The 14,374-nt window shown below is 38.0% G+C and overlaps 1 protein-coding gene across 1 annotated transcript in view; it reads right to left on the bottom strand.

Annotated features, from left to right (window-relative positions):
- Positions 1-14,106, bottom strand: part of LOC133639244 (cytoplasmic phosphatidylinositol transfer protein 1-like) — a 118,561-nt gene extending 104,455 nt beyond the window's left edge. The window contains exon 1 of the mRNA XM_062032421.1: positions 13,880-14,106. Coding sequence (XP_061888405.1) covers positions 13,880-13,927 — 48 coding nt within the window. The 5' untranslated portion in view covers positions 13,928-14,106. The remainder of the gene's footprint in view (positions 1-13,879) is intronic.
- Positions 14,107-14,374: the final 268 nt, after the last annotated feature.

Here is a 14,374-nt window from a genome sequence, read left to right as displayed (position 1 = left end):
CCCACCCATGAACTATTTAGTTTCCAAATGATGTAACACCATGTTTTGTTTTTTTTAGACTGCGGCGGGGAAGCGGGACTGCCAAAAAAAAACAAAACAAAAAAGCATGGGAAGAACATGGAAACTCCAAACGGAAAGGTCAAAGTTGGATTACATCCTGGCTGTGAGGCAAACATTTAAATCAGTCATGGAACTCCATTAAAAAAAATAGCATTTGTATTGAGTAAGACTTTTTGACTGGACACAATTTGTAATGATATTCAATTCAAAAGCATTGTGGCAGACGAGTGAATCAAGGAGAGGATGCGTGAACTTTAAACCACTGACAAGTGTGTGGTCCATCAGTCCATTGCAAACAAACTGATGTAACGTGTACCGTATTTTTCGGACTATAGAAAGTTAGAATAATTTAAAATCGAAAAAGTTGATATTCCCTTTACGTTCACTTTTTTTTTTTAATTTAGATTTTTTGTGTACCGTTATTTTCGGACTATAGAAGGATAGAATTACTGTATTAAATTAAAATAGAAAAGCTAATTTATATATGCACCTTACATTCTAATTTTTGTATTTAGATCCTTTGCAGGTAGCTTATTTGGGGCCCGAAGCTGAATTTTATTTGGAGGTCCCTCACCCCCATTATAATTACAGTAAAATTCCAGACTATAAGCTGCTATTTTCCTATGCTTTGAACCCTGCGGCTTACCCTTTGAGACACTTGTGATTTAGGGCTATATAAATAAACATTGATTGATTGATTGATTGATTAAACAGTGCAGCTAATTTATGGATTTCACTTACAGCCATAATGTTTTGTATAAAAAAAAAAAGTTTCACACTGACTGACACTGAAAAAGTGTGTTAATGTTTGTGCTATGGCGTCAGATGTTTTTGGACAAATTGTATTATGTACATATTGGGCGCAGACATAAGCCACAGGTGTACATTTTAAAAGATTTAGACAGGTACATGTGTGTGGTCATAAATGTAACAGTTAAACAGTGCCTGTAACACGCTTAGGGTCTACCGGTGAGTGCTGTCTTCCTCCTCCTCATACTTTGGCGCACTGAGGTCACATTCTTTTATGTCAGAGTTGAGGGGACATGGGGTTGCAAAACATTCGCATTCCAGACTTTTGGAGCACGTTGGTAATGAGGGGTTTTTCATTCCCTGCAGCAACTGTTTCCTTTTTCGATAGCAGAGTCTAATTGGCTTTCAACAAGGTGTGTGCATTTCATGGCCTCTTCTCTAAGATGATGGTGTGTGCAAAGTACTTTGATTTAATGTGAACAATTTCATTGGTCTAGCAAGACCCCTTTAGCAATTTAACTGGCCTGATGTTACGTGGCTGAATGAGAAGCTTGTGAACCTGAAAAACAAAATAAAAAAATCTATAAATTAGGCGCAGTAATGTACAAAGCCTGGGCCAATAAAGTAACGGACTATAGACCGGAAATTACGGTATGTTCGGAAGAGCTTAGGTTTGGGTGTTAAACAATGAACATAACATTTAGCTTTTACATCAAAAGTACTCAATAAAAAAAATATATATATAAATAAATAAAATCCTACTCTTTTTAACATCGTAGCATAAGTGTGCTAAATGGCATAATGTCAAAATAACACAGATTTTGACCATTTTTGTGCAAGATGAAGTGTTAAAAACTACAGTAGAAACCCATTGAAATACTGTTCTGCGTGTACTAGGGTTGCACGGTATAGGTATAGTACCACGATAGTAATTAATCATATTCGGTACTATACAGCCTCTAAAAAGTACCGGTCCTGCACCCCCTCTATATACTATATAGTAGTATCTAGTCGATACTACTACAATTATATCGATATGTTTTAGCATCACAAAATATTTGTTTTTTTAAATGTATGTTTACAAACTCAGGAAATATGTCCATGGACACATGAGGACTTTGAATATGACCAATGTATGATCCTGTAACGACTTGGTATCGGATTGATACCCAAATCTGTGGTATCATCCAAAACTAATGCAAAGCATCCAAACAGAAGAATAAGGGATTATTACATTTTAAGAGAAGTGTAGATAGAACATGTTAAAAGAAAATAAGCAGATATTAACAGTAAATGAACAAGTAGATTAATAATTCATTTTCTACCACTTGTCCTTAATTTTGACAAAATAAAAGTGATGAATGACAATATGTTACTGCATATGTCAGCAGCTAAATTAGGAGCCTTTGTTTGTTTACTTACTAATAAAAGACAAGTTGTCTTGTATGTTCACTGTTTTATTTAAGGACAAGCTTGCAATAAGAAACATGTTTAATTTACCGTAAGATTTTTTGTTAAAATAAAGCCAATAATGAAATTTTTTGTGGTGCCCTTATTTAGAAAAGTACAGAAAAACATCGAAATACATTTTGGTACCGGGACAACACTAGTGTGTACCATACCCTAATGAATTGTACATTTCCTCATCTAATGACTTGAGTAAAAATGATGAAAAATACACTTATTTGGTTGAAAAATAGCACTCGCGTAAAAGATTCCTTCAAAACGGATGCCCAATGTCAAAGCTCAGTACATCCAAAACCGATTTCTGTGTTGTACATTCACACAAATATGCAGTGTTGTAAAATCCGATAGGGGATGCATTACTCGACTGAACTGCGGCACCGCTTGTTAACGTTATCACTGTGGCAAATTTTGCATTAAGATACCGTAGCCTTGAAAGGCTTCAAAGATAAGCATATGCACAATTTGCACACAATTCAGCTCTTCAACACTTTCATCAAACCCTATTGTTCAAAAGCATTTGCCATCCATACAAAATAATGCCACCCTATCACAATGAAATGGAAGGATGTCTGCTTTGAGTCAAAACAAGTGCATAACATTGGAGAGCATTTATATAATACTGTAGCTTTTTGGTAAATGCAAATACACGATGGCCCTAGGAGACATGGTTTAAGATGTAAGATGATGTAAAGCCAACAAGCAGCCCTGAAATGTACCTTTAGTCTGACCTTTACCGTAGCAATAACTGCACTGAACCGGCATATAACAGTTTACAGTATTTTTTTGTAGATTCATGGTTAGTGCTGCTGGAGGCAAATGCTGACTAAGGGCAGTCAGGTTTGCATGGCGTCAACATTTTTATTTTATTTTTTTTTGAGCGAGCTTGCAAATTAAATGAGTACGTCAGCTTAAGACACGGAGGTGTAGGTGAAATCCTCTGCAAAGGGGAAAGACAGTGGTAGACTGACTGACTGGTTGTAGCCATCTATGCCAGTGTTTTTCAACATTTTTTGAGCCAAGGCACATTTTTTGCGTTGAAACTATCCGGAGGCACACCACCAGCAGAAATCATTAAAACAACGAAACTCAGTTGACAGTAAAAAGTCGTGGCAATTGTTGGATATGACTTTAAACCATAACCAAGCATGCATCACTATAGCTCTTGTCTCAAAGTAAGTGTACTGTCACATCACACCATTTTTTGCTGTTTTCCTGCATGTAGTGTTTTGGTTCTTGTCTTGCGCTCCTATTTTGGTGGCTTTTTCTCTTTTTTTGGTATTGTCCTATAGCAGTTTCATGTCTTCATTTGAGCGATTATTCCCGCATCTACTTTGTATTAGCAATCAGGAATATTTCAGTTTTATCCTTCTTTGTGGGGACATTGTTGATTGTCATGTCATGTTCGGATATACATTGTGGACGCCATCTTTGCGCCACAGTAAGTCTTTGCTGTCCTCCAGCATTCTGTTTACTTTGTAGCCAGTTCAGTTTTAGTTTCCTTCTGCATAGCCTTCCCTAAGCTTCAATGTCTTTTCTTAGGGGCACTCACCTTTTGTTTATTTTTGGTTTAAGCATTGGATACCTTTTTACCTGCACGCTGCCTCCCGCTGTTTCCGACATCTACAAAGCAATTAGCTACCGGCTGCCACCTACTGATATGGAAGAGTATTACAGGGTTACTCTGCCGAGCTCTCAACAGCACTGACACTCAACGACACATAATTTGCAGACTATAATTACTGGTTTGCAAAATATATTTTTAACCCACATAGGTGAAATTAGATAATCTCCCACAGCACACCAGACTGTATCACACAATGGTTGAAAAACACTGATCTATGCTACTGTGATGGTCACAGATGGATTTAACCAGTCAGTTCATAGGGACAGGCGCAATGCAGGATATATAGCTTTGTATGGAGAAATGTATAGTGATAGAGAAATTTAGCATATAAATAAAATCATTTCAAAACAGGTTATAAAGGCTCCTAATTTATCTGCTGATTTATGCCGTAACGTTACGTAATTTCAGTTAAAATGTAATAAGTATTTACTCGTCTGTTAAACCAAAAAGTAACTTCACTTAGTTGAATGTCGATGCATCCAATATCAAGGAGGGCTGCAACAACTAATCAGTTAAATCGATTATTAAAATAGTTGCCGATTAATTTAGTCATTGATTCATTGGACCTATGCGCATAGATTTTTTTTTTAATAAAAAAAAATGTTTTTATTTTATTTTTTTTAATAAACCTTTATTTATAAACTATAACATGTACAAACAGCTGAGAAACAATCAAAATAAGTATGGTGCCAGTATGCTGGTTTTATTCAATAAAATACTGGATAGGATAGAAATGTAGTTTGTCTCTTTTACCTGATTATTAATCGATTAATCTAAGTAATAATCGACAGATTAATCAATTATCAAATTATACGTTAGTTGCAGCCCTAATATCAAGTAATAGAATTGGCCCGACCAATGCTTATACTTTCAATTTTCTGGATCAATAAATTACAAAAAAATTTAACTACTAATCCGACAAAAAAAAAAGTTGGGGTGTGACAATATCAATATTTAAATGTCCATACTCCTTTTTATTGCATACAACATGTGTAATATCAATAGCGCAAAAGAACTAAGCAAGAGCAAAAACTACCATTGGCTTTCATTTCCGGAGTTTGTGAACAAAAACCACAAAAAAACAATTGTGATAAAAAAGGATCAATTTCATCACTGTAGTGTCGATCATACACTAACATTATACTTTGTATCGGACCTGTTGATGCATCAATGCGCCCACACCATTCACATTCAAGGGCTCTAGCTTAGTGTTGTTTTTGTATCCTCCTACGGTGTGTAGTGTAGCATGTTTAGTACTCCAGTGATAATGGTACTTGTAATAAAGTCTATTTGCCACCATGTAGGTGAGAATTAGAGACTAATAAGCTGCACTGTACAGAAGCATCAGCCATTACAGAGGACGCTACATTGTTAGAATGTGTAAATTTGTGATAATAAAAAAAAGATACATTTTATCACTGTAGTACCGTTAATACACTGACACTTGGTCACATACCTGTTGATTACTGTGACGTGTTTTTCGTGGCGTGCAGTAGGGATGTGTGTTTTTGTTCTATTTTATCTTCTATCTATACACATTAGTGAGCAATATATAGTATTTACCATTTTTTTGTTTTTCAATACGCTTTACTTCTGTTACTGTATTAAAAACCTGCACTGCAACAACGTAATTTCCCCATTGTGGGATAAAAAAATTAAAAAGGCTATCCTATCCTATCAATTCGCCCACACCATTCACACTCAAGAACATCAGCTTAGTGTTTTTGTATCCTCCTACGGTGTATAGTGTAGCACGTTCAGCTACTCCTTGCCTTCAGAGCATCCCCTCTTCAATCCTTCCAGAAACAGCTGGGTGTGGCTGGGTGACGCATGATTTTCCCTCACAAGACCGAGTGAAGTTTCCTAAAGGAATGGGATATGATCGCCCCCGGCTTAGTGGAATTTGGATAGTATACTTACATTTTATCCTTAATGTAATATCACAACTATGCTGAATTACAGAAGCTCCAATAAGACGAGATTCCTAAAAGGTTACAGACTTTTCCCAGACCTGAAGGTTCCCCATCTGGCATGAGCAACCAGACACTGAGTCATCTTGGCTCTTTGTACTCTTTCAATGGAAAACAGTGTTCCACACTAAAGATGATGTATACCTGTTTTTTAATTATCACATAAACCTTTTCAAAACTGTTAAACAATCCTCGATTATTAGTGTGACCTACAGCCGACTAGCCGGACTACCATCTTCTTCTATATTTTGATTATGTGATGCTCACCAAGTCAGTAAATGTTACACATTTAAGTATAGATTTTGATACTACACAGGGGACGACAGACTGTATTGGCAGGCTAGTATCAAACTATCAAAAAAATTTTACTTTTATAGCCCTTAATCACAAATGTCTCAAAGGGCTGCACAAGCCACAACGACATCCTTGGCTCAGATCCCACATTAGGGCAAGAATGTATGACGATCAATAGTAAAACTATTTGTTTTCCTCTGATATACAAATGCAATGATTGTTAACTCCGCCCACTCAGACAAAATTTCATTATTTCTCACAAATTCAATCCTCTAAGCTTTCACTTATTTTTTCTGCGTCGGCACAAGAATTTGATTTCTAATACCAAATGGTTAAGAAAGCAGGAGTCAAAATAATCCATGTTCTTTTCCAGACTTCATTGAAATCTATCCCAATTGACTAGATACTGTATTACATCAGGCCAAAAATAAAGTACACTAGTATGTGTTATACAAACAATTCACAAATCTGTGGTGTGTCTACTGAAGAATGCAGACACACCTTAGCAGGTTGAAGGGAAAAAGAGAATCAATTCAGAGATGTGGACTCATAAAAAGGACTCATTTTTTCTGGCATTGCATAATTGTTTCCGCGGCATTTACAACATGTGCAACTTGCGTAAATAAACACAGCAAAAACAAGTCTGTCCAACATCTGCAGTTGTGATGACGCGCGATGACGCAACAGTGTCACACAGCGGACAGAAAGCTCTTTCCTGAGACAATACCGGCTGAGGCATGACCTTGTCTGACTAGAAAGAACACCCACCCTTAATTTCCAACTCCTCCCTTGTCTACTTCTATAGGTTTATCCAAATATCACGTGTTGTCTATTTGCAGCCGCTTTGTTTTCCTTTTATGCATCTGACAGTGAAGACTCCTTCCTTCCTTCCTCACAGTTCGGACAGGCAGGAAACTTTTAAGACACAAGGGATGACGTTGACATTCTGTGCGGCTGCGATAAGAACACAAACCAGTAGCCTCTCCAACTCCCTCCTGGATCATTTAGAAGATGCATTTCCCCATTGAAGAACGCTAATGGTGATGATGGGCTTTCTTTTTTTCAAGTAAAGTTTAGTATCAAGACACCATTTCTGCTCTCAAGTTTGCCGTAGCATTATTTCTCACAAAAGTATACACTTAACATTTCAGCACCCAACGTTTTGTTTGAGATATTTGACATCTGTTATCAAAGTTAAATAAAATAAGTGCAGGGTTCCCCCCGACATGTAATCGATTGCGGCAAAATAAAGCATGCCACACCTTAAAAGAATGTTTTTGTTTTGACAGGAAAACCAATTCAGGTAATATATTGTATTAAGGATTTAACGATAAATGGCAATCAAGATAACCACAGTAAAATGGGCCTCGGCCCTACAGTTAAGATACACTGGCCTAAATTACTTAGACTTAGACAAACTTTAATGATCCACAAGGGAAATTGTTCCACACAGTAGCTCAGTTACAAATGATGGAAAAAAGAATTAAGAATATAGAGTTTCACAGATTATTCAGTTATACGAACAAACTAATCGATTGATTAATAAAGTAATCGATAGCTGCAGCCCTAATGTTTTTTTTTTTTTTTTTAATAAAACTTTGTTAGATATGAGTGTGTAGAAGTACTTTTTGAGCACATTCAACAATACACAAAAATAACAATATTAAATGTTCATATAGTTACATATTTACAAGGCAATGCTTCTCAATTATGTTCCGTTTGTTAGATAAAACTCTCGAACCTACAAAACAAAATATATAAAAATGTGTGCTGATTTTTTCTCTATAGAAATGATAGGATTAATGGCTGGAAAATGAGCATGTTTTTTAAGCTTTTCAAAAACAGGGTTTGGTTGTTTTTTCTTTTTTAAGCATGATACTGATTAAGCATGTTCCCTGAGGTTACACACACACCCGTGTATCAAAAATGTCACCCTGTGGTCACATGAGGGGCTTTTAACCAATTAGAGAGAGTATGGCCAGACAATCTTAAATGATTGGCCAAAAGCAAAACACTGACTACCAGGCGAAAAACTTTGAAACCAGGTTGGCTATACTCTTTAGACGGCTGTGCCACTAGCAGTATGCGGGCGCCATCTACTGGTACGCCGGTTCTAATACTAATCAAATATCATCCCGGGGGCCAAAGATCATTCATTCGCGGGCCGGATCTGGCCCACGGGCCTTGACTTTGACACCTCTGTGCTGGATGTTAGGGGGCACAAAAAAAAAAAAATGTTTATGTTTTTCCTATTAAATTCAGTTTCCAAAAAAAAAAGATAACATTTGATTCTTATTCATTCCATTTTATAAATAGATTAATCATTTTCAAAATTGATTAAAAAATATTTTCCTTTTGTAAGAATCAATTTAAAAAAAGGATATTTAGGCCAGAAGGAACTTTTATAACTTATTTCATTAGAATTATTATACCAAATATATGGAGGGGATCAGTTTGAATCGCGAATCGATGCTGAGTCGAATAGTCATCCCCCAAAACGGTTACAAAAAAGTGGGACCCCATAAATGTACTGTGGAACCCCATTTTTATGACTTGATGGGGTCCCTGGGACCCCATTTTAAAAATTCCTAGCGCCAACACTGATGGAGTATAGGTGCGTGCAAAACAGCAGCAGGCGGCTCCTAATACGACTCAAATATCACCCCGGGGGCCATAGATCATTCATTCGCAGGCCAGATCCGGCCAGCGGGCCTTGACTTTGACACCCCTGTGCTACATATTAGGGGGCACAAAAAAACTGATTTACATCAGAATCGCGATTGTTATTCATTCCGATTCTAGATTTTCAAAAGAATCAATTTTAAAAAGGATATTTAGGCCAAAAGGAGCTTTTCTAACTAGTTTCATTAGAATTATTTTTCCAAATAATATATGGCGAGGATCGGTTTGAATTGAAAATCGATTCTTAATCGAATAGTCAGAATCAGATATAACAGGATAATGCGTACATCTATCATTTGTTTTCAAAACGATTACAAAAAAGTGGGACCCCAAAAATGTACTGTGGATCCCCATTTGTATGACTTTATGGGGTCCCTCGGACCCCATTTTGAAAATTCCTAGCGCCAACACTGATAGAGTATTGGTCCGTGCAAAACAGCAGCAGGCGGCTGTGGCCTGCGGGCCGGTTCTAATACTAATCAAATATCATCCCGGGGGCCAAAGATCATTAATTCGCGGGACGGATCTGGCCCGCGGGCCTTGACTTTGACACCCCTGTGCTGGATATTAGGGGGCACAAAAAAAAGCTGATTTACATCTTTATCGCGATTGTTATTCATTCCATTTTCTAAATCGATTAAGCCATCCATTTTCTACCGCTTGTCCCTTTTTGGGGTGGCGGGGGGTGCTGGAGCCTATCTCAACTGCATTCGGGCGGAAGGCGGGGTACACCCTGGAAAAGTCGCCACCTCATCACAGGGCCAACACAGATAGACAGACAAGATTCACACTAACATTCACACACTAGGGCCAATTTAATTAATCATTTTCAAAATGTATTAAAAAATATTTTCCTTTTGTAAGAATCAATTTAAGGATATCTAGGCCAGAAGGAGATTTTTTTGTTTTTTTAAACTAGTTTCATTAAAATTATTATACCAAATAAAATACGCTACAGCAACCCCTATGTCCCGACAGGGACAAGCGGTAGAAAATGGATGGATGGATATTGCGAGGTTTGGTTTGAGTCGAGAATCGATTCTGAATCGAATAGTAATCCCCCAAAACGGATACAAAAAAGTGGGACCCCATAAATGTACTGTGGAACCCCATTTTTATGACTTGATGGGGTCCCTGGGACCCCATTTTGAAAATTCCTAGCGCCAACACAATTCATTAGAATTATTATACCAAATATATGGCGAGAATCCGTAGGAATCGAAAATCGATTCTGAATGGAACAGTCCTCCCCGGAATCAGGATCAAATCGTTCACAACTCTTAAGGTCAATTAAAGACATAAATAAATAAAACAAACTACTCAAATTAAATTTTGAAAAATGTGACAATCAACATTGCATCACATTTAAAGTTGGACTGGAATTACACAAAAAAAGTTGTTTTCTTTCTTATCAACCTGATGTAAAGTTCCTAATCTTTCACAGGTGCGTCTCATTCCGCTTGTCAGTTGCATGAAGGGGAAGAAAAAAGAAGAAAAAAAAAAAAGACCCTGTGCCAAAACGCCCCGTTTTTTTCTCGCCAAGGCTCCAGATGGTGTCCACAGACAGCACCCACGCTTCACAGTATAACACAGACGTGGAACAATATAAACAATGATGGCAATGGATAAGGTGTGGTCATATATTGATTGTGCGTGTCAGGGCAATTATTCTCAGCTTCTAATTTTAGACTTGAGTCGTGGGACCTGATTGACAAATAATGTGAACACGCGCACACACACACACACACGAGTGGGTGCCTGCAAGGCCGCACGTGTGTGTTTTTATTTCTACCCTTCTTGAGACGTCAACAAGGAAAAGTACCTTGCATGTGAGGACCGGTGAACAAGTTAGGTCAGAAATCATGGTACCAATACAGAAAACCATTGCATCTAATAGAGAGCCAAATATAGAGTCTGTGAACATTGCTCCAAAGTCAGGAATTTTTGGTTGATTTAATGTGCATACAATAGTAAACATTGACAGGTGCAAAGGCAGTAATACATGATAAAACAAGACAGCAGCTAAATAAGGACTTCCCTGTTCATCCCCGAAAAAACCCGTCAAGAGAAAAGCTGATTTTACGACTTCCGGTGCTGACGTAAGACAACCCGCGTCCCATATGTGACCATAGGATGAACAAATTACGATAAAGTTAAAGTAAAAGTACCCATGATTGTCACACACACACACTAGGTGTGGCGAAATTATTCCCTGCGTTTGACCCATCACCCTTAATCAACCCCTGGGAGGTGAGGGGAGCAGTGAGCAGCAGCGGTGGCCGCGCCCGGGAATCATTTTTGGTGATTTAACCCCCAATTCCAACCCTTGATGTCGAGTGCCAAGCAGGGAGGGAATGGGTCCCATTTTTACATGGTACTAAGACTATAGTGGCCATTAACAGTTGGCTTCAACAGTAAAATTATGACTTGTCACTTTGCCAAGTGAAATTCCAATTATTATTTTAATATTGCCAAAAATGTTTGGTTTTCTTTAACAAAAGGGCATAAAACATTAAAAAATATATCAATCTGAGATTTATCTAGAGATTTAAATGTATGTATAAACTGGGATCAACCTGATGGAAGCCCAAAAGGTTAAAAAAAACTACAGTACAGGCCAAAAGTTTGGACACCTTCTCATTCACAACTCAACTGATGGTCCCAACCCCCATTGATTAAGCAAGAAATTCCACTAATCAACCCTGATAAGGCACACCTGTGAAGTGAAAACTTTTGGGTTTTCTTATAAAATTGTGACTTGTCGAGTAAAATTACGACTCTTTACATAAAATTACCAAAGTTTAAAGCTTTTCTTGCAAAATTGCGACCGTTAGGAGTAAAAATTCCAACTTTTATCATAACATCGCACAAATGTTCAGCTTTTCTCGGAAAAATTAGAGTAAAAGGACGACTTTTATTATAACACTGCAAAAATTCAAAAGTCTTTCTTGTGAAACTGACCTTTTCTTGTGAAATTCCAAACTCATTTTTCACTACAAGCTTTTTCATATTGCCATAGTATGTATACATTATTATTGTTGTCAATACAAATCTTTATATATCTAGAAAGGGTGTTTTTTGATTGATTGATTGAGACTTTTGTTAGTAGATTGCACAGTACAGTACACTGGCTTCCTGTTCCACTCAGGATTGAATTCAAAGTCTCCCTGCTAACCCACCAGTGCCTCCATGGAAATGCCCCCATCTAACTACTCACCCCCAAATCCTCCACACGACACCTCCGCTCCGGACAGGCTAACCTCCTCCAACCTCCGAGGACAAAGCTACGAACAATGGGAGACCGGGCTTTCTGCTCCGCCGCTTCTAGTCTGTGGAACGCTCTCCCTGACTACCTGAGGGCACCACAGACTGTGGATGCTTTTTTTAAAAAAAGGCTTAAAAGCCCTTTTAAAAAATAAAAAATACTTCTTTTTTTTTTTTTTTATATAAGCATACTAGCTATAGCTATTTAGCTGTTCTAGTTTTTATTTTTATTTATTTCTTCATTATCTTTATTTAATTTTGTATACACTGTAGCACTTTGAGATTGTTTACTCAATATAAAGTGCTTTTTTACAAATAAAATCTATTATTTTTATTATTACAGTACATATTCCATACAATTGACCACTAAATGGTAACACCCCAATAAGTTTCTCAACTTGTTTAAGTCGGGGTCCACGTTAAGTCCAAAAGAGTTAGGCATTTTTTGGAGGTCTCAAGAAGGTAAAAAAAATACAAGTTTGAAGTGTGTGTTAGTGCAAATAGTATGGTGATGTGTGTGTGTGTGTGTGTGTGTGTGTGTGTGTGTGTGTGAGTGTATGTGTGTGTGTGTGTGTGTGTGTGTGTGTGTGTGTGTGTGTGTGTGTGTGTGTGTGTGTGTGTGTGTGTGTGTGTGTGTGTGTACTTTCACTACACGGTTGACCTCGTGCAGCTAATCACCTAATAATGGTGGGCACAGTACACACACACACACACGTGTGTGTCAGTTAGTGCAAACATTATGGTGATGTGTGTGTGTGTGTGAACTTGCACTACACGGTTGACCTTGTGCAGCTAATCACCTAATAATGAGTGGACACACACACACACACACACACACACACACACACACATATACATCACTATTAAGTAAGTAAGTAAGTAATTGAGGAAACTTAACAAAGCTACGAACAATGGGAGACCGGGCTTTCTGCTCCGCCGCTTCCAGTCTTTGGAACGCTCTCCCTGACCACCTGAGGGCACCACAGACTGTGGATGCTTTTTTAAAATAAAAAATACTTCTTTTTTTTTTTTTTTAATATATGCATACTAGCTATTTAGCTGTTATAGTTTTTATTTTAATTGATTTCTTCATTATCTTTATTTATTTTTCTATACACTGTAGCACTTTGAGATTGTTTACTCAATATAAAGTGCTTTTTTACAAATAAAATCTATTATTTTTATTATTACAGTACATATTCCGTACAATTGACCACTAAATGGTAACACCCCAATAAGTTTTTCAACTTGTTTAAGTCGGGGTCCACGTTAAGTCCAAAAGAGTTAGGCATTTTTTGGAGGTCTCAAGAAGGTAAAAAAAATACAAGTGTGAAGTGTGTGTTAGTGCAAATAGTATGGTGATGTGTGTGTGTGTGTGTGTGTGTGTGTGTGTGTGTGTGTGTGTGTGTGTGTGTGTGTGTGTGTGTGTGTGTGTGTGAACTTGCACTACACGGTTGACCTCGTGCAGCTAATCACCTAATAATGAGTGGGCACAGTACACACACACACACACACACGTGTGTGTGTCAGTTAGTGCAAACATTATGGTGATGTGTGTGTGCGTATGTGAACTTGCACTACACGGTTGACCTTGTGCAGCTAATCACCTAATAATGAGTGGACACACACACACACACACACACACACACACCCACCCACACACACACACACACACACACACACACACACATCACTATTAAGTAAGTAAGTAAGTAATTGAGGAAACTTCACACAAGCAGAAATTGACAAAATAAAAGCCCAAACTCACCTCCTCCACAGTAAGAGGCATGCATATCCTGTACTCCTTCAGCAACATCTTCTCGCGTGTCCCGATAGATGTCTCAGCCCTCGGCGGGAAAAAAACCCAACCAAAAACCAAAAAAAGAAAACTCCTACGCGACGTGTCGGCGCCAGTGGGAGGACGGCTTCCAAAGTAAGGTCCGACTTACTGACTTCGTTCATCCGACCCGACGTGGGCGAGTCCGGCAGCGGAAGGTGTGACAGTGGCAAGCGATCAGCGAGTTTGTGGATTTCGTGCCTTTTATGACGCGCCACGAACACGCAGCCCGTGAGCACTTCCGGGAAAGAGTTGGGCTGGCGCTTCAAAATAAGAGCGTGAGGGGTTTCCGCGTTAGACTTCAAATGAAATCAAATGAAATCAACAATATGATTTGCCTGAGAAGCTGGACAGGCACCACCTAAATTAATTTGTGTGTAAATTTCAATTATTCAGTTCCATATCATATGTTGTAACTAGGGATGT

The sequence above is a fragment of the Entelurus aequoreus genome, linkage group LG22 (assembly GCF_033978785.1).
Source record: "Entelurus aequoreus isolate RoL-2023_Sb linkage group LG22, RoL_Eaeq_v1.1, whole genome shotgun sequence".
Classification (NCBI taxonomy): domain Eukaryota; kingdom Metazoa; phylum Chordata; class Actinopteri; order Syngnathiformes; family Syngnathidae; genus Entelurus; species Entelurus aequoreus.
Note: the sequence above shows the minus strand (reverse complement) of the source record. Positions and strands in the feature narration are given on the sequence as shown.